At 39.1% G+C, this 23,189-nt stretch overlaps 1 protein-coding gene across 2 annotated transcripts in view; it reads right to left on the reverse strand.

The window, feature by feature from the left end:
• raver2 (ribonucleoprotein, PTB-binding 2) overlaps nt 1-23,189 on the reverse strand; it is a 112,430-nt gene that overhangs the window by 6,088 nt on the left and 83,153 nt on the right. For both annotated transcript variants that reach the window (XM_055212596.2, XM_055212595.2), the window contains exons 8-14: nt 22,197-22,308; nt 16,827-17,140; nt 10,175-10,286; nt 9,786-9,934; nt 4,190-4,288; nt 3,679-3,801; nt 1,443-1,616 (exon numbers count right to left, since the gene is read on the reverse strand). In XM_055212596.2, the coding sequence (XP_055068571.2) occupies nt 1,443-1,616; nt 3,679-3,801; nt 4,190-4,288; nt 9,786-9,934; nt 10,175-10,286; nt 16,827-17,140; nt 22,197-22,308 (1,083 nt within the window). The remainder of the gene's footprint in view (nt 1-1,442; nt 1,617-3,678; nt 3,802-4,189; nt 4,289-9,785; nt 9,935-10,174; nt 10,287-16,826; nt 17,141-22,196; nt 22,309-23,189) is intronic.

The raw sequence follows: 23,189 nt of genomic DNA on the forward strand, positions 1-23,189 counted from the left end.
TCTCTTCCTGAAATGAACTGTGAAAAGCTTTGTGTTCCTGATTGGCTAGTTAATCTGTACGTTGTGATTGATATGAATACCTCTGACGTTAGCCGGAAATGTGACACTCCTTACCATGTTTGAAAGATTCGCTCACAGTGCAATGCTAACAGGAGTTAACGTACAGGCTGTGAGTCCGAAGCGGGAGGAATTATGATAATGTCAGTCTTTACTAAATCACCAATCCCAGGAAGTAAACTGTTCCCTACAATCCATATGTTTGTTGTAGTCCAAGAAAAGAGATTTACGGTGGAGATGATAACTTGCGTCATCTTTAACTTTGGGGTTTGTACCTTTTGCATATCATTAACATGTACTAATTCACACTTACACACCAAAGGAAATTTAAAAATTCTTTAATTTCAACCTCTAAAAACTACTTAAATGTCCTAAAATAACTAAGGCCTAGTTCTGGATTAATCTTAACCCTGCCCCATAAAATTCAGATGTTTTCAACAGAAATACTTTCGTTCCTGGCACAAAGCATGACTCCCACAACCCAACAGTGTAAAGCAGTTATAGGGGCGGTTTCCTGGACAGTGTTTAGATTAACCCAAGACTAGGCATTAGTTATATAAGGATATTTAACTTTTTCCCCAACAAAATATTAAGAGAAAACACTTCCCTGCCAATGACGAGTTTTTTAATATTTCTCCTATTACCCACTAGGTGGCGCTTTTACCCAACTTATAAAATACTGAAGCATTCACTGATCCAAAAACAATAAAAACTCTGTGTACATTGTGATCATTAAATCTGATCTCTATCAAAAGTCCTTTACAAAAAAATTATCTCGGCTTTTTGCTTAAAAATATTTTATGTAAGGCATTAAACTTTTGTGAAAATCATAAAAAACGCTGGTGCTGGTTGGCAACTTATTAAAAAAAACTGGCAGGGATCATTGGAAGAGTTTTATTTAAAAAAAACGTACAAAAAACAATACTGGAGACACAACAATGGCACTGATATATGTTAAAATACATCAGTACAAGGTTTTTTTAAATTAGAGCAGCTCAAACAGGCATTTTAGTCTAACTAGGATAAGCCCTATATGGGCAACCACCCCCCATAATGTAGCAGACCTTAGGACTCTGGACTAGAGGTCTTCTTGGGTTCAAAGAAATGTACCCGAAAAGGACATTGATGCACACGTGAGATAGTTCGGGTCATCTCGGGTCTGTTTGGCAAAGACACGTTCATTTTAAATTATCTGAGACCCGATGCCACTATTATTACATCCGACCCATGTCCGAGGCACACATGAAACTTTCAGACCTAAAACCGCTCGGGTCTTGGTTGGACCTCCAGTTTTCGGATCTAAGTGGGCCCGTGAAGTAGACTCTGGACCTTAGGTAAAAAAAAATATGCTTTTTTAGTTTAAACTCTATCACACACACACTCACATAATAGTACTGATTCCAGTCTGTGACCGTGGCCGGGTTGGCAGTGTGGGTGTGCGTAGGTGTGATGAAGCCAGGCATGATGGGAAGAGCACTGTAAGCAGGTAGAAGAGGCTGGGCGCTGCCGTTCAGAGAGCTGTGTAGAGGAGCACTCAGGGGCGTCTTTACCTCCACCTCCTATAGTGAGACACAGAGTGACATCATTAAACATTTATACCCACACACACACACAGCGTATTGACCCCGCTTATTCGTATTACAGTTCTCACACACGCTCGTTCAGCTGGTGTACTGAAGAGTGATTGAGAGTTTTCAGCAGGATATATCATGTCCTAAGTGTGTTGTGAGACCGAGATAGGAATGCAACGTGTGACCTGTAACACAACCTGACACCCCATTTACATAAGCTCTCGCACTCCACCTCAATGCCACACAGACTCGTCCCAACATACCCGTATACAGACCAAACAGCCTCGAGTAAAATTCATAAAGATGCTTCTGTTTTGCATTAAATAAACATTTTCATGATAAGCTGTAATGTAAACTTATTTTTAATATCTGTTATGTCAACTTTTGCTTTAATGGCAGTTTACACTTAAGCTGGCACAGACTCCACAAGTTTGTGCAAAATCTGATGCTTTTGATGCATGATTACAGCATCCGTCTGAACTTAAAACAGGAATTAACATTAAAAACGTTGCAAATTTAAATAGTCACATAAAAATAGTGGCTTAAAGGGACACTACACTTTTTTAAAAAATATGCTAATTTTCCAGCTCCGCTAGAGTAAAACATTTGATTTTTACCGTTTTGGAATCCTTTCAGCTGATCTCCGGGTCTTGCGCTAGCATAGCTTAGCACAATCCATTGAATCTGATTAGACCATTAGCATCGTGCTAAAAGCTAACCAAAGAGTTTCTATATTTTTCCTATTTAAAACTGTGTTATAGATATTACGCACTGGCCGAAAATAGTCCCCTTGGTTATTTTCAATAGCAGGGGACTATTTTCGGGCACTGCGTAATATCATTGAGCCTGCTGCAGCCGTGATACAGCAGCAAAATCCTTGATTATTACGCCAGAATGAGAATATAGTTCCTAGCAATATCTGCCTAGAAATTCACAACTTTTAATTTTCCGTCGGTCTTAGTATACAATGTAACTACAGAAGAGTCAAGTTTTAAATAGGAAAAATATTGAAACTTATTTGTTATTTTTTTAATGTGATGCTAATGGTCTAATCAGATTCAATATATTATGCTAAGCTATGCTAAAAGTGGTACCGCCAGACCCGGAGATCGGCTGAATGGATTCCAAAACAGTTAAAATCAAATGTTTAACTCTAGGGGAGCTGGAAAATGAGCATATTTTTAAAAAAGTGGAGTGTGCCTTTAAATATTTATGCATTTCATATTAACACATTTTCTTTAATTTTGACACTGTGAAATTCAGGATAAAGTCTCATAATTTAATGATGAAATTGGGAGCATCAAATTTTGATTTCAATCATTAATTCAATCTTTGGCATGACCTTACTCAGTCAATATTACAGATATCAAGATTATATTTCCACAGAATGTTCATTACATTAAATTGTTTTATGTAAAATTCACAGGCATAGTCAAATTTTTTACAGCAATGTTGCCGTTTTATACAACTGGTGTATTGCTTTTGCCGCCATAAATATTGATTGTGTCCAACAATATCTGTAAATCACTATAGCACAGCTTTATATATATATATATATATATATATATATATATATATATATATATATATATATATATATATATATATATATATATATATATATATATATATATATAAATGAACACTGTTATTAACTGATTATTACAATCAGTACGCATCTTTGCTCAGTATATACACTCTGTATGTGTCCATTGAGAAACGAATAGCTACATATCTGGTCAGTGAGTGTATGAAGGTTCAATGAGTGATCTCCGGCTGTACAGATGAGGTGTCAGCTGGGAGACACTTAGACACACTGTATGGCCCGGCTTGACTTTTTTGACATCTGTCTGCAAAAGAATGACAACTGGGACCATTTCCACCCCCGGTGTGTGCGAAATATAAGGTGCATGAGAAGTATGTCGACTTTTCATCTGTAGATATGATAGTGTGTGTATATTATGTTTATTCCTGTACAAAATGTTTTTTTAGATGGTTAATTTATACTGTAAAATGAGCAGGATTAATCATGATGTGTGTGTGTGTGTACCTTGCTGACATCTCGGTGTTGGTAGACTTGAGCAGCTGTCTGGCTCATCTGCGTCTGAGAATAGTATTGACTGACAGCGTGCATGTAGGAACTGTAGTCTCCGTATGAGGAGGTCACCACCACCTACAACACAAACACACGTTTGTTTTTCTATAATGCGACCTGACTCTCGTTTTTTTTACTCCCGTAAATCCTCACACAGCTTTTTCTGAATACGTATATATTTTTTATATGCAATATATGCAAAACCTGACTACAGCATACTAAAAATGCTGGGTTCAGTCAAATATAGTTTTAAGATTAATTTAAACCATTTCTAGTTCGTCCATCTGATGGTTTGTCTATATTTTACCCAACCGTGGGTTCAAACAACCCAGCAATTTTAAAGTGCACTCACAAATATGGACTGTGGTAACTTTTAAAGGTAACTTTAAAAAAGTTTGTAAATCTAATTTGATATGTAATGGAGGAGAAAAATGAAGAGAGGTACAGTGTATGTGTGTGCGTTCACCTGAGGTTGCTCCTTTGTGCACTCTGTAACTGCAGTGCTCTCTTGGTTGTTGCCATAGGTCTGTGCTTGGTAGTGTTGGTACCACTGCTGCATGGCTTCCTATCACACAAAGACCAATAAAACTATGAAGATCATATAAAGATGTCTCGACCCCTTATTCTGACTTATCGATCCCAGCCTTAGACATCGCAAGCACACACTGTATAATTACTGACTGCTTGACTGGCAACAGTCTAAAGAGCTCATTGTAGTTGTGCGTAGGTCCTATGGTGTAGCCGCGACGGCCTAGGTTCCGCGTCGGTAGGTGAGTCCTGTCAGATCGATTCCTTTCGACAGTAAATGTGAAAAATCCCATCATTCCACACTCTTTCAATGCCGTTGTTTTTAGCGACCTCTAGTGGCAAAAATTACATATTGCGCTTTAACCCACATTTAGAACAAAACCAACTGGCCTATTACATAGGGTAACCATACGTGCCATTCTTCCCGGATGCATCCTGGCCAGGATTTCGGAGTCTCTTCCGGAAGTCGTATTTGTCTACCGCATACGTCATAGAGTATTTTTGTTATTTCAGAAACGCAACCGTTACATTTTAAGGTAAGAATGAAACTACGATTGTATGTCTTATGTTTTTAACTAAATGGCGTACGCGGTCAACAAATACGACTTCCGGAAGACGCACTGAAATCCTGGCCAGGACGCATCCGGGAAGAATGGCCATATGGTCACCCTGCTATTACATCAAGCAATTTTGGGTAAAACAAGGCGAAATTTGGGCTTTCAGTAGCCTGGGTGCCAGCCGATCTTAACCCCGCCCACAACATTTTGAGAACGGGAAGATCGGTCTGGGGTTTCTCCGTTGAGGAGCTACTATGGTAGACCCACAGCTGGTCGAACCAATCAAATTGTCAGGGTGGGCTTTATACGATGATGGACAGATGATCAACAGTAACGTAATGAACCACGTCACCAAAGAGCGCATGTGTTGAATCTGTTTACAACGAAATGGCTGCCGCTGTAGAATTCAGATGTGTGGATTCTGACATTGAATCTGTTCTAAAAGATATCGACAGAGCATGGATTTTAAAAGAGGAACAGAGAAACGCGAGCAAGGCATTTGTTGATGTTTTTGCCGTCCTTCCTACGGGATTCGGCAAAAGTTGGTCGCAACTGAAATTGGTATCACGCCGATGCAACTCGGCGTGCATGACGAGATGGATATAATTAGCTACTTTTCGGAAGCCCGGAATCGTGGTTGCTGAATAAGTGGAGGGACGTGCTAGGCTCCAATATTTTCAAGCCAACGTAATGGGTATCGTCGTGGATGAAGTTCACCTAACGTACAAATGGTAAGAGATAGTCTTACTGTATGACTTAGTAAATACTTAATGTTGTGATATAAACGAAATGTTGTGAACATAGTAGGTGTTGATGTACGTTCGCTAACTTAGACTTAGTATAATCACAATGTTAGTGTCATTGTAGCGAAATAACTAGCAGTTCGGTCAAGCTGCAAAAGACGTAATGTCAACATATGTCACACACTCCGTTGCTCTGATTGGTCGTAGGTCTATCCAATTAAGTGCAGAGGCATTTTTCGGTTGAGACACGCCTCATAATTATAGCTCAATGGAGTGGTATCAGACCCAAATTCTGACTAGAATTGAGTATGACAACGTCAGGCTAGGCTTTCATTGAAAGCCTAATAGACGTCTAACCATATCCCTAGAATAGATGATCCGTATACGCCTAAATCATGTAAAACAAATGAAAGCAAACATCTTGAACACCTGTTGACTTTGTTTACATGATGGAATACAGATTTTGCAATTTTTTGGTCAAAAACGGCATGCAATCAAATTCAATGTTATTTAACTTAGAAGTGTTACTCATAGCTGGACTATATTGGGTCTATAGTTAACCCTCATTTCACTGTCTCAGTTATCGCTTAATGAAGTGCTATGTTGTCTCAACCCATGGTTGGGTCAAATATTGAGATTTTCCATGTCCATTTAACCCAAAAGTTGGGTTTGTCTATATTTTACCCATCAAACAGGTTAAAAACATCACTTTTTTTTAGAGTGTGGGCAAAAAGTCTTATATAGCTACATTAAACAGTGCCTTTTAAGAAAATGTATGTTGACCGAATACACAGCTGCCTCTTTTGAAGGGCTGCCAAAAATAAAGATGCTGCAACTGCAACCATCAGGGGCTAAACAAGGACACATTAACCCCTTGCATCCATTCAGCATGACTTTTGTAGGTTCCTTTACAAAACAATCAAACAACCTTGTTCTCTGTAAGTGGTTGAATAAGCTGGCTAGAGTTCATAGTAATAGTTAAATCTGTCTATATCGACTCAGATTTTGGCTCTACCTTATCTCATCCTTCATTCCTCACAGACTTACTGACTCACCTCACGGTTTCTGACTCTATAAGACTCTTTTCTTTATATCTCTTAGTGTCTTCAACGCACCCGAACCCACTCCACATGGTCACTCAAAACAGCTGCTGCTTTTGGCTTCCTCTTCTCCTCCATCTGGCTAACCTCAAGGCCTTTCTCTTTTACCATTTTCTTAACATACCCCCTTCTTTCTCATCTCCCTCCCATCAGTCCTTTCACCATTCCCTGCACATCTCTCTCTCTCTCTCTCTGGACGCCTACAGCGCGAAATCTCGCCGTCTCATTTCGCTAAAGCTTGTAGAGTGTGTGGGAGTGTGCGACCAGATGGGACAGACAACTCGCAGCCAATCTTCCTCCCCCCTCCTGTTCCCCCTGCATCTCTCGCTCCCCTTCCATTCCTCCGACTCTCACCCACTCCTTCTCGTATTGTCATAGGAACGTCGGTTATGAGAGGGAGACCCACATTTAAGCCATTTAATCCTGCTAAATTTCCTTCCCTCCAAACTCTCTGCCAAGGCATGAGTAGGGGATCACCCTAAAGACACCGGCAGGGATCTGAGAGACCGTGGGTGGAACTCCTTTTCATTCCCAAATGAAAACCCATCATTCTTATTTCTTTCCTATTTTTTGGCCATTTTTGCTGCATTTTACATCACACTAGCTTTTTATGGCGCCGCTCAAAACTTTAACAACGGCTGCCGTCGATGAAATCAAGCTAATGGAAAGCTTTCTCCCGTTGCTGTAGATGTCCTTGGTTCTTTCCAGACACGATGTGACATGTTTATTGGAATAAAAATGCAATGCAGTGACATATAACATATTTGGCAGCACATATACAGTATGCCCACTGTGTATGCGAGCACATTGCAAAATAGCTTTTCTTTCCTCAGTCCTCTCTTTTAATTTGAATTGTTTGGGGCTCAGTGGAATCGAGCATTTGTGGGAGGAACTGTGGGAGATCGAATGGGGGAGAAAACTAGACGGAGAGAAAGAAATGAGGAGGCGGGGCTAAGGGAGCGACTGACTGATTGTTGCGGCAAATGCAGAGTCCCTCTGATATACTGTCAGGGTCTGTATCCCACAGTGGTCGAATACATTTATTGTTCGGGTTCGTTCTCAAAATCTGACAGAGTATCGTTCGGTTGGGAATAGAAGAGGTGAGAAAAGAATCACGTTTACAGGCCATACTTAAAGCTTGAAGTCTCTTTAGGGCTCTGTATTGTGTATCTCATGAGAGGTCACACTAAAGTACTAAAAATTGTTTTGTTTTTCATTTTGAGTATATATTTCCTGTATTTTCTGTTTGTATCTTAAAAAAGAGTGAAAAATAAATATGGATGGACATTAAAACTTTGCTAAAACAACAAGCTAAAGGAGAATTATTAGGAATACTAATACTGTGTTTGACCCCGTTTCACCTTCAGAACTGCCTTAATTCAACGTGGCATTGATTCAACAAGGTGCTGAAAGCATTCTTTAGAAATGTTGGCCCATATTGATAGGATAGCATCTTGCAGTTGATGGAGATTTGTGGGATGCACATCCAGGCCAAGAAGCTCCGGTTCCACCACATCCCAAGATGCTCTATTGGGTTGAGATCTGGTGACTGTGGGGGTCATTTTAGTACAGTGAACTTATTGTCATGTTCAAGAAACCAATTTGAAATGATTCAAGCTTTGTGACATGTTGCATTATCCTGCTGGAAGTAGCCATCAGAGGATAGGTACATGGTGGTCATAAAGGGACGGACATGGTCAAAATCAATGCTCAGGTAGGCTGTGGCATTTAAACGATGCCCAATTGGCACTAAGGAGCTTAAAGTGTGCCAAGAAAACATCCCCCACACCATTACACCACCAACCTGCACAGTGGTAACAAGGCATGATGGATCCATGTTCTCATTCTGTTTACGCCAAATTCTGACTCTACCATCTGAATGTCTCAACAGAAATCGAGACTCATCAGACCAGGCAACATTTTTCCAGTCTTCAACTGTCCAATTTTGGTGAGCTCATGCAAATTGTAGCCTATTTTTCCAATATTTAGTGGAGATGAGTGGTACCCAGTGGGGTCTTCTGCTGTTGTAGCCCATCCGCCTCAAGGTTTTGCGTGTTATGACTTCACAAATGCTTTGCTGCATACCTCGGTTGTAACGAGTGGTTATTTCAGTCAAAGTTGCTCTTCTATCAGCTTGAATCAGTCGGCCCTTTCTCCTCTGACCTCTAGCATCAACAAGGCATTTTCGACCACAGGACTGCCACATACTGAATGTTATTCCCTTTACACACCATTCTTTGTGAACCCTAGAAATGGTTGTGCGTGAAAATCCCAGTAACTGAGCAGATTGTGAAATACTCAGACCGGCCTGTCTGGCCCCAACAACCATGCCACGCTCAAAATTGCTTAAATCACCTTTCTTTCCCATTCTGACATTCAATTTGGATCTCATGAGATTGTCTTGACCGGGACCACCCCTAAATGCATTGAAGCAACTGCCATGTGATTGGTTGATTAGACAATTGCATTAATGAGAAATTGAACAGGTGTTCCTAATAATCCTTTAGGTGAGTGTTTAGAACAGGGGTGGGGAACCCTGGTCCTGGAGGGCCATTGTCCTGCAGAGTTTAGTTCCAACCCTAATTAAACACACCTGAAAAATCGAATTAAAGTCTTCAGGATTACTTGAAAATGAAATTCAGGTGTGTTTGTTTAGGGTTGGAACTAAACTGTGCAGGACAGTGGCCCTCCAGGACCCAGGGTTCCCCACTCCTGGTTTAGAACCACATGGTGCTATAGTGGTGCTATATCACCCCCGGATGGTGCTTCATAGGTGCTTTATAGGTGCTATATAGCACTAAAAATGGTTCCCTTATGATTAAAAGCTTTTAGTGCTATTTAGCACTATTTTTTATTTATTTAGTGTAGGTTTATGCAGTTTTTATTTAATGGCATCTTTAACATTATAATTAATAATTTAAAAAATTGTCAGACTGTACTGTCAAGGTACTTTTATGTGCAATTTTGCACTTACATTTAGTAAATAAACTTCAATCAGTCCAAGGCTTAGACTGCAGTACATCTGTGCAGTCCTCTGCTGTGTGTAATGGCAGGTGTTGTAAATCCCGTGTGTATTGTGCAAGTTTTTAAATATTTCTTTTGTTGGTGAGCGTATGGGTATGTGCAATATTTACCTGTGTGTATTGCTGGGCGTACTGGTGAGTGTATTCAGTAGGTGTGGTCTCTGCACTATATTGCCCGGGTTGGTGAGAGGCAGGTGGCAGGACTGCACTGTATGTCCCACTGTGAGTCTGCACAGTCTGAGGTTTACTGTTGCAGGGTGCTTTAAGGAGAACACACACACAAATAAATACTGAAGTAAAACAGAAACACCCATTTAGAATTTATCACACACACATAATATTATCTTCTCGGCAGGTGTGGGCTGCAGTCTTACAGCCTGGCTGTGCCCTTGAGCAGCAATGCAGAGAGACAGACGTACACTGCGAACATTATAGTTGCGAGCTGACAGAAAACATAAACTGTCTGGACCAAGTGAGTCATCATCTGTTTGTGCACTAACCTTGTAGTACCACTCCGGGAAGCACACTTGCCAGGTTTAGATATGGGTTGGAAGGCAACTTGACTTCTTTAGGAGGGTCTCCTAACAGAGATGTCTGACAACTGGACTGAGTCTATAGAGAGAGAGAAATACATTTATGCATTTGGCAGACTCTTTTATCTTTTAATCTATACATTTATCAATATGTGTGCTCCCTTGTATTGAACCCATGATCTTGCATTGCAAACACAATGCTCTAACCACTGAGCCACAACATTACAAAAGATACATACTGTTAAAGATACAGAAAGTTAGAAAGTGTTCCTGTTGCTTAACGTTGTGTAAGCAGAGCAAGGTCATGGATTCGACGCCTAGAGAAGACACATATGGCGCTTTTCCATTGCATGGTACAGCTCGGTACCGTTCACTTGTGTGGGGGTTTCCACTAGTACCTGGTACTTTTGTAGTACCACCTCCGTTGAAGTTCAAAGCGTGCCCTAACGATACTAATATGTGATGTGTGAACACTGCAGATCACTGATTGGTCAGAGAGAATCGTCACTATCAGTATAATTGCTAAATGCATGATTAGCTAACCTTTGTGCGCCCTGAGTGATGTCAATGTCTGTGCTTTGTTGCATAAATTCCCAAACTCTCTTGTATTTTAAAGGAACACGCCCAGATTTTGGGAATTTAGCTTATTCACCGTATCTCCCAGAGTTAGATAAGTCCATACATACCTTTCTCATCTCCGTGCGTGCTGTAACTCGGCCTGACGCAGCCCCCGCTAGCTTAGCTTAGCACAAAGTCCGGAAGCGAATGGCTCCAGCCAGCAAACTGCTCCCAACAAGCGACAAAACAACGCAAACATTTTCCTATTTATGTGTTGTGATTTGTATAGTCACATCGTGTACAAATAACAAGGTGATATGAGACACAGCTATCTTTTAACAGTATACATACTGGGAACTATATTCTCTGAAACTGCTATATGGGTGGAGTGATTTGCTCGCAGCACCCGAGAAGCCGCCCAAGTAGCAGTGCTTCGTCTTCAGAGAATATAGTTCCCAGTATGTATACTGTTAAAAGATGGCTGTGTCTCATATCACCTTGTTATTTGTACACGGTGTGACTATACAAATCACAACACATAAATAGGAAAATGTTCGCTTTATTTTGTCACGTATTGGGAGCAGTTTGCTAGCTGGAGCCATTCACTTCCAGTCTTTGTGCTAAGCTAAGCTAGCGGGAGCTGCGTCAGACAGAGTTACCGCACACACGGAGATAAAAAAGGTATGCATGGACTTATCTAACTCTGGGGGATACGGTGAATAAGCTAAATTCCCAAAATCTGGGCGTGTTCCTTTAAGCAGTGAAAAACATCCACATGCAGAGAATCAACACCATTTCATCGATATGCTCCATTGCTCCTGTGTTACACGTTTATTTGTTTCAGGGATGGATAAGTGTATAATCCCAACCACTTTAAATGAGTACTAAACTGCTTTGAAAAAGCAAACCGAACCAAAGCGAGCAAAAATGCCCAAACTGTTAAAACATATACCTTGAATGCACTGCAAGTCACTTTGAATAAATTAATAAATGTAAAAGTAGAAAGATTCAGAGGAGTTATTAAAGTACTTATCAGCTGCTAACATCACTGACTTTGACTGAAATCTCATTTTCACCTCCAAATCTAAGCATACTGTATAGCTTTAAAGATATTATTCGCAATGCATTTGTCTTCTGTAATATTTTCAAATGAATCAGAACATTCTCAGAAAGCAATAACATAGAGTCAGACTTGATTTTATCTATAAGGATTGTAAAAAATGTGCTTTGATATTATTGGTTAATACCTTTATCCCAGCCACACAGATTTGATTGTCAGCGGAAAAAACTTCTCTACAGCATTGTTTAGCATTAAAATAACATGCATGGAATTTTTTTGTGCATATTACGTTCACATATTAAGTAAATGTCAACTTTAATGATGTTGTCTTAAATAGTTACACATGAGCTACAGTACAAATGAAAAAATATAGGAAATGTTCAGGGTCAGAATGTCAAGCAGTGACACAAATGGTGTCAACAGGGCTTAATCTTCATAAAAAGTCCTTTTAAGCATCTTTGCCTTATCTTTCACAGGTTTCAAATAGCAGTTCAGGAGAAGGGATGGCATAGAAAAGTACTGGTACAGAATCTGCCGTTCATTTTGAATACAAGCAGAATACTCTCCATTAGGCTGTGTAGGGTAATGCAGTGAGTAATCAGAGCCTGCGGGCATCAGCAGTCTGTCATTAAGGTACAGTACTCTGTCTGAGTTTCTATTGAGTTCTGCTGGCTGGCTGAGTGCTGTTTCTCAGTATAGACACTCCTACAGACAAGAACAATGGCAACGGCTTTAATGCGCTGCTTATCACCGGCTACACATAACAATGAGTCATGAATTAAGAGCGGTTCTTAGAGAACAACAGAGGGACATGTCACAAAAACACAGGTGGATGGAAGCAAAAGTATTTGGTGACTAAAGACCGGATCGAATGCATAGCCTTGCAAAGTATAGTTTATTTGACTCATAAATGTATGCAGATGCTCAACGCATGCGCATTGCGACAAAAAGCAATGCATCTCCTGGGCTACATAGATACATACATTTTCCTGTACGCGCATGCACGACCTATGCATACAATGTGCCTGGAGTTTTAAAAATCCGGTGGTACACGTACAGTACATGCACACTTTACTAACGGCGAAAATTGTGTCATGGACACTGTATTCAGTCTTGCATATTTGTAAAAAAAGCAAAAAATATAGATTTTTATTTTATGCCAAAACCATAAGTATACAGGGGCCGGTTGCACCAGCTGTGCGTAAGTTACAACGTAACTTAGTTACGACGTAAATTGGCACTAAGTTACAACTTACGCACTACTAAATGTTTTTGCGTTGGACCTTATTTAGTTACAACGTATTGTTACGTTTAAACTATTTACGGAAGCCTCTGTCCATGAATAACGATTGGAATAAGATGTCAGTCAGATTATATTACATCAATGAGCTCGTAATTAATTATTAAGAGCCGCAAGTTCGTCAACGAGTTTTCAAGAACTGTTTAATTTTCTGCGTATCCATCAATTAAAATAACATTTAAAATGTCTTCCTGTTTATTTTTTCCTTAATGTGTGGGATAGATATTTTTAATTAAAAGTGTAATGTTTTGAGTTCGACAACGTTTGCTTTAACGTCTTTTTCAACTTTCAGTTTAGGCGATTCAAGAATGAGTTTGAAATTACGTACTGTTCAGACTATTTCCGGTTTACCCATTATAAGGCTTGTGATTGGGTTAAGAAAAATAGACGTCATTCTATGCGACAACGCATTACTTTACGGCAGTGCTTCTCAAATAGTGGGGCGGGACCCCCAGGGGGGGCTCGAAGTCACACCAGGGGGGGCGCGTGAGACCCCGGTGAAAATACTTTTTCAGGAAGTGAATTTTTTTGCACCGTCACTTAAAGACATTACACCCCAATCACGCTGATAAGCCGCTTGAGTTTTTTATTATTATTTATTGATTATATTTAATTTAATTTTTCAGTATCAGATGGTCAAAAAATATTATACTTTAAGGATTGATTTTTTTATTTCAGGCAAATTGATGCATTGTAAGTCTTTTCTGCTACAGGCTAAAAAACACTGTTAATAAAGTTATTCTTTGTTGTAAGTTGATCGATATTTCGTTTTTGTGTTTTTTTTAATGTTAATAAGGATACAATGTTTTGCAGATGTGTAATTTTATAGACAAATTATACTATTTACAGTCGCGGCGGAGAGTTGGGGGGGCGTGAAATGTTTACTTCTTCCTAGGGGGGCGTGACAAAAAATAATTGAGAAGCACTGCTTTACGGAGAGCTTACAACCTACTACCTACGTTCTGCCTTAAGAACAAATGGTGCAACCGAATAAAGTAAAGAGTTAGTTATAAACTAGCTAGTAGTTACTAAGCCTCTAGTTTGGACTTTACGTCCCAGTTTAAGTAAGAACTTACGAACGACTGGTGCAACCCTACCCAGGTGCTGGTCATATAATTAGAATATCATCAAAAAGTTGATTTATTTCACTAACTAAATTATATATATTCATTACACACAGACTGATATATTTCAAATATTTCTTTAATTTTGATGATTATAACTGACAACTAAGGAAAATCCCAAATTCAGTATCTTAGAAAATTTGAATATTACTTTAGACCAATACAAAGATACAAAGGATTTTTATAAATCTTGGCCAGCTGAAAAGTATGAACATGAAAAGTATGAGCATGTACAGCAATCAAATCCTTAGTTGAGGCTCGTTTTGCATTAAGTACTGCATTAATGCAGCTTGGCATAGAGTCGATCAGTCTGTGGCACTGCTCAGGTGTTATGAGAGCCCAGGTTGCTCTGATGTGGCCTTCAGCTCTTCTGCATTGTTGGATCTGGCATATCGCATCTTCCTCTTTACAATACCTCATAGATTTTCTATGAGGTTAAGGTCAGGTGAGTCTGCTGGCCAATTAAGAACAGGGATATCATGGTCCTTAAACCAGGTACTGGTAGCTTTGGCACTGTGTGCAGGTGCCAAGTCCTGTTGGGAAATGAAATCTGCATCTCCATAAAGTTGGTCAGCAGCAGGAAGCATGAAGTGCTCTAAAACTTCCTGGTATACGGCTGCGTTGACCTTGGACCTCAGAAAACACAGTGGATCAACACCAGCAGATGACATGGCACCCAAACCATCACTGTGAAAACTCAGGGCTCCAGACTAACTTTTTCCACTAGGAGCACAGTGGCCCCCAACTGAAAACTTTAGGGGTGCAACCAAAAAATTTAGGGGCACACACCATAAATCAACATGCTAATCAAATAATGACATTTCTACAAATTTCCACTGTATTACTAATAAATACTTTGATGATAGATGCAGAAAGTACAATGTGCTGTTTCAAATTCAGTGTCACATCACAAGAAAAAGGTCAAATTTACTGGTCGCACATGTGCGACGATGTAAAATTCAGTGGCACACTCTCAAATTTTGGTGGCAAAATGCCACCATTTGGTGGCAATCTGGAGCCCTGAAACTGTACACTGGACCTCAAGCAACGTGGATTGTGTGCCTCTCCTCTCTTCCTCTAGACTCTTGGACCCTGATTTCCAAAGAAAATGCAAAATTTACTTTCATCAGAGAACATAACTTTGGACCACTCAGCAGCAGTCCAGTCCTTTTTGTCTTTGAAATGCTTCTGACACTGTCTGTTGTTCAAGAGTGGCTTGACACAAGGAATACGATAGCTGAAACCCATGTCTTGCATACATCTGTGCGTAGTGGTTCTAGAAGCACTGACTCCAGCTACAGTCTACTCTTTGTGAATCTCCCTCACATTTTTGAATGGGTTATGTTTGACAATCCTCTCCAGGATGCAGTTATTCCATATTGTAGACATTTTTCTACCACATCTTTTCTTTCCCTTCGCCTCTCTATTAATGTGTTTGGACACAGAGCTCTGTGAACAGCCAGCCTCTTTTGCAATGACCTTTCGTGTCTTGCCCTCCTTGTGCAAGATGTCAATGGTCGTCTTTTGGACAACTGTCAGGTCAGCAGTCTTCCCCATGATTGTGTAGCCTACAGAACTAGACTGAGACACCATTTAAAGGCCTTTGCAGGTGTTTTGAGTTAATTCGCTGATTAGAGTGTGGCACCAGGTGTCTTCAATATTGAACCTTTTCACAATATTCTAATTTTCTGAAATAAACATTTGAAATATATCAGTAATGAATGAATATAATATACAAGTTTCACTTTTTGAATGGAATTAGTGAAAATTTTTGATGATATTCTAATTATATGACCAGCAGTTGTATTATGTAAAAATGTTCCATTAATATATTTAGTAAATTTCCTACTGTAAATATATAAAAACTTCATTTTTGTGAGTGGATGCAGCAAAATCGTGATTAAAATTGGCCAGAAAGTCGCCTACATATTTGCTTTGCTACTAGTTTACCATTTAAGTTATGTTTATGTAAAAGCTTACAACTTCCCCCAATCAACAAGGCCATTGCAGTGGTAAGAGAGCACTAAAACAAACATTTTCATGTATTGCTGTATACGGACTTCATTGGACATTGGCGATTATCTAGATTTTTGATTTTTTGCACTCTTAAGTACCAGATTCTCAAAAAGTTGTATCTCGGCCAAATATTGTCCTATCCTAACAAACCATACGTCACTGGAAAGCTTATATATTTAGCTTTCTGATTAAGCTTTACTCTTTCAAGGTGTGTTCCAGGGTCACATTTGTTGTAGTGAAAAAAATTAAAATCTCAATTCCAATTCTATATTATAAAAACTAGCTCATCTAATTCCTTCATTAATTATTAAAGACAAATTACCATAAGATAAATACTTTAAAAGCAAATATAGAAATGAAAAACAAAATAGAAATTGGTGCTTTTTGGAGCTTGACATCATATTTTGTGGGCTAGTGGGGGATTCATTATCCGTTTAATTAAAATCTCTAAAATGTTTTTTTTGCGATGTTTAGAGGAGGAATAGATAAAAGCTGAAAACCAACAGAACAGTTACAACTTTGATTTAACAGAGAAATGAAAAAGAATTCAATAAGGCTTACTGTAACAGAAGTACCAGTCTGTGGACTTGTGCTGTGGTGATTGGCTAGAGGTTTGTGCGTTGTGTTTCCCAGTAATGTAGCCAGACTTGGTGTGTTAACTCCAGGAAGGAGGTTTTGCAGCTGGGTTTGGCTGCTTACAGATCCCACTGTTGTTCCTGGAGGTGTGGGCTGTTTCTCCCCAGCCATTGATATTGCTGTGACTCCGTTCTGCTCAGCAGCGGAGCCTCTGTGTGAACGCCCAGTTATCTGTGACACAATTCCAGCCCCTGAGCTCCCTCCTTGGGATGTGACTGGAGAAGAATCCTGGCCTAACTCTACAGAGAAATAAGTTTGTATTTGTTAACATTACTTATACCACAGGGGGGCTGTTAATTGGTTTATTGTGATTGGTTGAGAAATGTTCCATGGGTATGCATTATTTTTCAATAAATGCACATCTGACCTGTCAAATGTCTTAAATTAATGTCTTAGCAATGTATGTGGTAACTGTGGTATAAGCAGAATAATTGACTCAGATCCTTTGAATATGTAAGGAATAATTGACGACAGGCCATTGAATGATAAGAAAATAATGCACACCAAAGGTGGTAATGCGTCGTGCCGTTACCCCACGGGTGTGCATTATTTTCAAATAATTCAGAGGACCGGTGTTAATTATTCCTCTTATACCACGGTTACCACAAACATTGCTCTGGTGCCTATTTTTAAGACATTTCGCAAGTTAGGTGTGCGGTTATCAAAAAATAGTGCATACCCACGGAACATTTCTCAACCAATCAGAATACAGCATTCAACAGACCTGTGGTATAATTGAAAATAATGCACACCCACTGCATTACCACCTTGGGTGTGCATTATTTTTGAATAATTTGACGGCCTGTTGTCAATTATTCCTTACTTAATAGTAATACATTAACTACCACCAATAATAAATACAACCTTATTGTAAAGTGTTACCAGAAAATGAGTAGTCCTGTGCACACACACACACACACACACACACACACACACACACACACATTTTTTACTGGTTGTGATTTTGTGGCATCATGCAGAATTTTTACATTCTGTGTAAACAAAAAGATGCTTGTGGCTGATATCTTGGTGTCGTCCCTGGTAAGTACAAGGTCTTGGACTTAGCCTGTATATTATGCTTGTTAATGAGCTTTCATTGTACACTGATACTTGATTACTGGGACAAAACAGCCGTTAAAAAAACATATCTGATGAAGTATTTTTGAATATGCTGAGGACTAGTCCTTCAAAACGAAGGCTGACTTTGGTATCGCCTGGTTTGATAAATGGACTCATAAATATTGATGGTGTTACGAAAAAGTAAGAATAGCTGTGGAACTTTATAAAAGACGAACTGTACATTTTTAAAACTAAGCCCCTGAATGTGGTAACTATGTACAGTATATTTTAAAATAGAGTAGTGGCCAAAAGTGATGTTTAGCGGGAATATATGCACAAAATTTGCTTTTAATGATGCCTTAATATGAACTGTATGGTACAAAATGTAGAACACAAAGCTTGGTTAAAGGGATAGTTTACCCAAAAATGAAAACTGTGTCATTATTTACTCACTCTCATGTTGTTACAAACCTGTATAAATTTATTTGTTTAGATGAACACAAAGTTAGATATTTTGTGGAATGTTTGTAACCAATGAAATCAGAGGCCCCATTTACTTCCATAGTAGGAATAAACATTCCTCAAAATATCTTCCTTTGTGTTTAACAGAACAAATGAATGTATACAGGTTTGTAACAACATAAGATTTAGTAAATGACGACAAAAAATTTTTTTGGGTGAACTATACCTTTAAGGGAATATAAGTTTTATTCTAATATAGGCTACTAGTAGTATACTAAACAAAAGTATAGAAAAATAAAAAGCATACACTGCCCACTACAGTTTGATCAGCTATTAATACTTTATTGGTTGTCCCTTTGATTTAAATTTAAAAAGTCATTCTTCAGGGCCTGGTTGCATGAAACTCCTTAAGTGAGGGTTTCCCTGAGGGAGAAAAAAACCTGAGGTAAGGGATTTCTTTAAGAGCGTTGAAACATAGGTCTTAACTGTCACCCTTACCTAAGTGTTTACTAAGCTGTAGTTTCTGTAAAAACACGGCAATGGAGAAGCAGTTGGTTACAAAACCTCACACCGTAAACAAATCAACGCACGCAGCTCAACAGACGGAGGATTTGTGTACAATGAAACGTCACAAGTAACAGATTGTAAAGTACCGCATGTATAAAACCTTAAAGTAATTCAAACTTGAAGTACGTTGGATTGACTGACGATCCAACCGCGATTCTCCTAATAAATGCGCATTACGATTCTCTTTAGGTTTATTTAGATCGTTTGAAATGCGCGTTGATACTTACTTTTCTTAAATAACCATAAAATCAGACATCACGTGTGACGTTAAGGGACCTCTTATAGTCCATTAAGTTTTTAAGGGAAAATGGGTACTAAGGACTTTGTAGCAACGCATAGCAGAACTTAAAGGCAGAGTGCACAATGTTTGAAAAACGCTTTGGAAAAGTGATCCGGGCCGATTACCAAAACACTTTTAGCCAATCAGCAGTAAGGGGCGTGTCTACTAACCAACATCCTTGCCGGGTTTGCGTATGTGTGGGTCTATCAAAAGAAGGTCCAGATTCTATTGGGGTAGGGGCGTGTATGTTTAGGTGATTTCAAATATCAACATTGGCTTTCAAATATTGTGCCTTTAAGGAAATACTTTAGCATATAAGTGTAATTACTTATTGACAGCCTTAGGGCGCAGTCACACCAAAAGCGCTTTAAACGCTTGGAAACGCAAGGTGCGACGCACTGCCTTTTTAAAAAAAGTGCAGTGTGACGCGGCTTTTCATATTGCTAAGCAACCACCGAGTCAGCTGTCTTGTCAATCAAATATTGAAGCGTGAGCACTCTTTTGCTGTTAACTGTCATATTAGCAGAAACTTTAAAAAGAGGACGCTTGCTCTGACCTTGTTTGAGGGTGAGAGGTGCACAAACACGCAGGAGAGAGTGAGCGAGTGGAGTCCGGTTCTTCAAAGCAACTGTAAACTTCACTCACCACAACGTAAGGCCCGCCTCTACCCTCATTCGATTGGACAATGGAAAGACGCGAATGACGTCAGGCGCTTTTCCGCTCTCAGCGCTCCTTCAAAAACGCGTGCGCGGCAGGCGGCAAAAAACCGCAAGGCGCTCGGCGCACATAAACAGCGCGCAGACGCACCCTGCCCATAGAATATCATTCAAAAAAGGCGCCTGCAACTGCCATAAACGCTTTTGGTGTGACTGGCCCCTTATGGTTCCGTAAGTTAACACTTAAGATTTTTTCTTGCAACCCATTTTTTTATTAAGGGTACTCTTAACCTTATATCTAAGGCATATAAATATCTAATAAGGGATTTCTTCGCTTAAAGCATTAGTCCATTTTCTTAAAAAAAAAAAGATAATTTACTCACCATGTCATCCAAAATGTTGATGTCTTTCTTGGTTCAGTCGAGAAGAAATTATGTTTTTTGAGGAAAACATTGCAGGATTCTTTTCATTTTAATGGACTTTAATGGACCCCAACACTTAACAGTTTTAATGCAGTTTAAAATTGCAGTTTCAAAAGACTCTAAACGATCCTAAACGAGGCATAAGGTCTTATCTAGTGAAATGATTGTCATTTTTTGGCAAGAAAAAAAAAATATACACTTTAACCACAACTTCTCTTCTTCCTCCGGCTGTGTGAAAAGCCTGCGCGACCTCGCCTAACTGCGTAATGACGTCGAAAGGTCACGTGTTACATATATGAAACGCACATTTGCGGACCATTTTAAACAATAAACTGACACAAAGACATTAATTAGTATCATTCCACATCTTTCTCCACACTTGTAAACACTGGGGCGTCCGTAACCTCTTGAAGTGATGACATATTACGTGAGGTTGCGCTGCTCGTCACACAATCAGAGGAAGAAGAGAAGTTGTGGTTAAAGTGCATATTTTTTATTTTTCCTGCAAAAATGACAATTGTTTCACTAGATAAGACCCTTATGCCTCGTTTGAGATTGTTTAGAGTCCTTCGAAACTGCAACTCCAAACCGCATCAAAACTGTTAAGTGTTGGGGTCCATCAAAATGAGAAAATCCTGGAATGTTTTCCTCAAAAAACACAACTTCTTCTCGACCGAACAAAGAACGACATCAACATCCTGAATGACATGGTGGTAAGTAAATTATCTGGATTTTTTTTAAAGAAAATTGACTTATCCTTTAAGGACTTTCGTTCAATCTGGCACTGGGCCTTGAATCAATAAAGGGTACACACGTTGGGCCACAACCAGCGTTGGGTCAAAAAGGGACAAACCCAACTGTTGGTTTAAATTATTGTTTATAGAAAATGTTTATATTTGGTTAAAACAACCCTGCAAAGGTTAAATTACAACTCAATGGGTTTGGTTCATACCTTTTTGACCCAATGCTGAGTTGAAAATACCCCAGCATTATTTTAGAGCTTTGTGCATGTGTTGTGTAATGTTTTGTCAAGCCTCCTTAAATTCTTCCCAAAGCTGAGCTTCAGTTTACATTCCAAGCAGAACTACACAACACGAATACAAAATCTATGATACAAGGCCAAATACGTTCAGACACCACTACTTGTATGTATGTTTTACTCAAAACTCTAAAAAAATGCTGGGTTATTTTCAATGCAGCATTGGGTCAGAAAGGGTCGAGCCCAGACGTTAAGTTAAATTAACCCAGAAAATTTTTATTTGACCCAACAATGGGTTAAAAATACCCAGCATTTTGGGTTGAAACACCCAGTATAGAATAATTTACAACTCAATGAGTTGGGTTCCTCCCTTTTTGACCCAATGTTGTGTTGAAAATAACAGATCATATTTTTGAGTTTATAAGAAAGTATTGAAATGTGAGGGTGGATTTATGAGAAGTGAGCGACAATGTCATTGATTTTAAAAAATAAGGAGAAAAGCAAACAAAGTTAAACATTTTAAAATACTATGACGTACATTCATAGCTTAGTTATATGTATCCGTACTCAATTGTAACATCTGCATAATACTGCAATTCAAATAGAAATGACCCTGGACAAAAACATACTCTTCAAAGGATTTTTTTGCTTTGATGAATGCCTATACCACACTTTGCACACACACACCTGTATAAGAGCACAAAAGGAAATAAATACTGATTGAAGCGTCCGCCCCTCATTGCTTATAATAGAGCTTTCAAACAGTTGGAAGATTTGCATTGCAAATGTCTTTCCCTACAGCGACAAAACTGAGACCGCAGAACAGGGGCTGCAGCGAGCAGGCTTGACCGATCAGTGTGAAACTCTCACCTGTTGGGGAATCTCCCAGCAACCCCTTCCCTTGAGGAACCGCCGCAGGAGCTCGAAGACCCAAAACTTTCTGCAGGAGAAGCCGAGAAGGGTCGCCCATCAAACCCGGCACCTGGAAGAGAAATGAATAGACAGCTAAAATGAGGAAGTGGCTTTTAATATAAATACACTGAGCAAGAACACAAAAACTGCCCTTGTGGGCAGTAGCTGTAGGGGTAATGGCTATATATATATATATATATATATATATATATATATATATATATATATATATATATATATATACATACATATTCCAAGACAGCACACATCACCAGCCAGGGTGCAATAGGTAGCCACACCTGTCAACAGCAGATAAATTGGGAAAATGTACCTGCCATAAAAATGTCTTCCTGGCCATGAAACTGTATTTTAATATTTTATAATAAAAAACATACTGTTTCTAAGACAACTGAATTTTTGAGTTTTTCCTTTGTCATATTTGTGACAAACAATCCAGGTTATTATGTCTCTCAAAATGAGATGGTCTCCATTTCTCCTTAAAACCGTACTTGTCAAAAACGGCCAAAACAATCTGATTTGTTTATTTGTATTTCCTTGTTGGCAGCATAACGTGAAGAAATATTCAGCATATGTGACGCCACAGTCAGTTCTGGAGGCAAAAAGTTTAAGCATTTACTGTGGGATAAACTTTGATAAAGGTGAAGTAGAAGTCGCTAGAAAATGCGTTATTCATTAATTTTTAAATTAGGGAGTTTGTAAGTTTATGTCCCCTACACGCTCAGAAAAAAAGTTACAAGAAGGTACAAAAGTTATCACTGTGATGGTATCTTTTAAAAAGGTCCTAATATGTACCATTTTGGTACCAGTGTGTACCTTCAAGGTATCAATATTCACCTTTTAGGTACAAAAGTGAACCCCAGTGACAACTTTTGTAACTTCTTGTACCTTTTTTCTAAGCTTGTAGGTGACATTGTAAGGGTCAGATAATTA

This window comes from Misgurnus anguillicaudatus, chromosome 8 (assembly GCF_027580225.2).
Source record: "Misgurnus anguillicaudatus chromosome 8, ASM2758022v2, whole genome shotgun sequence".
NCBI lineage: Eukaryota > Metazoa > Chordata > Actinopteri > Cypriniformes > Cobitidae > Misgurnus > Misgurnus anguillicaudatus.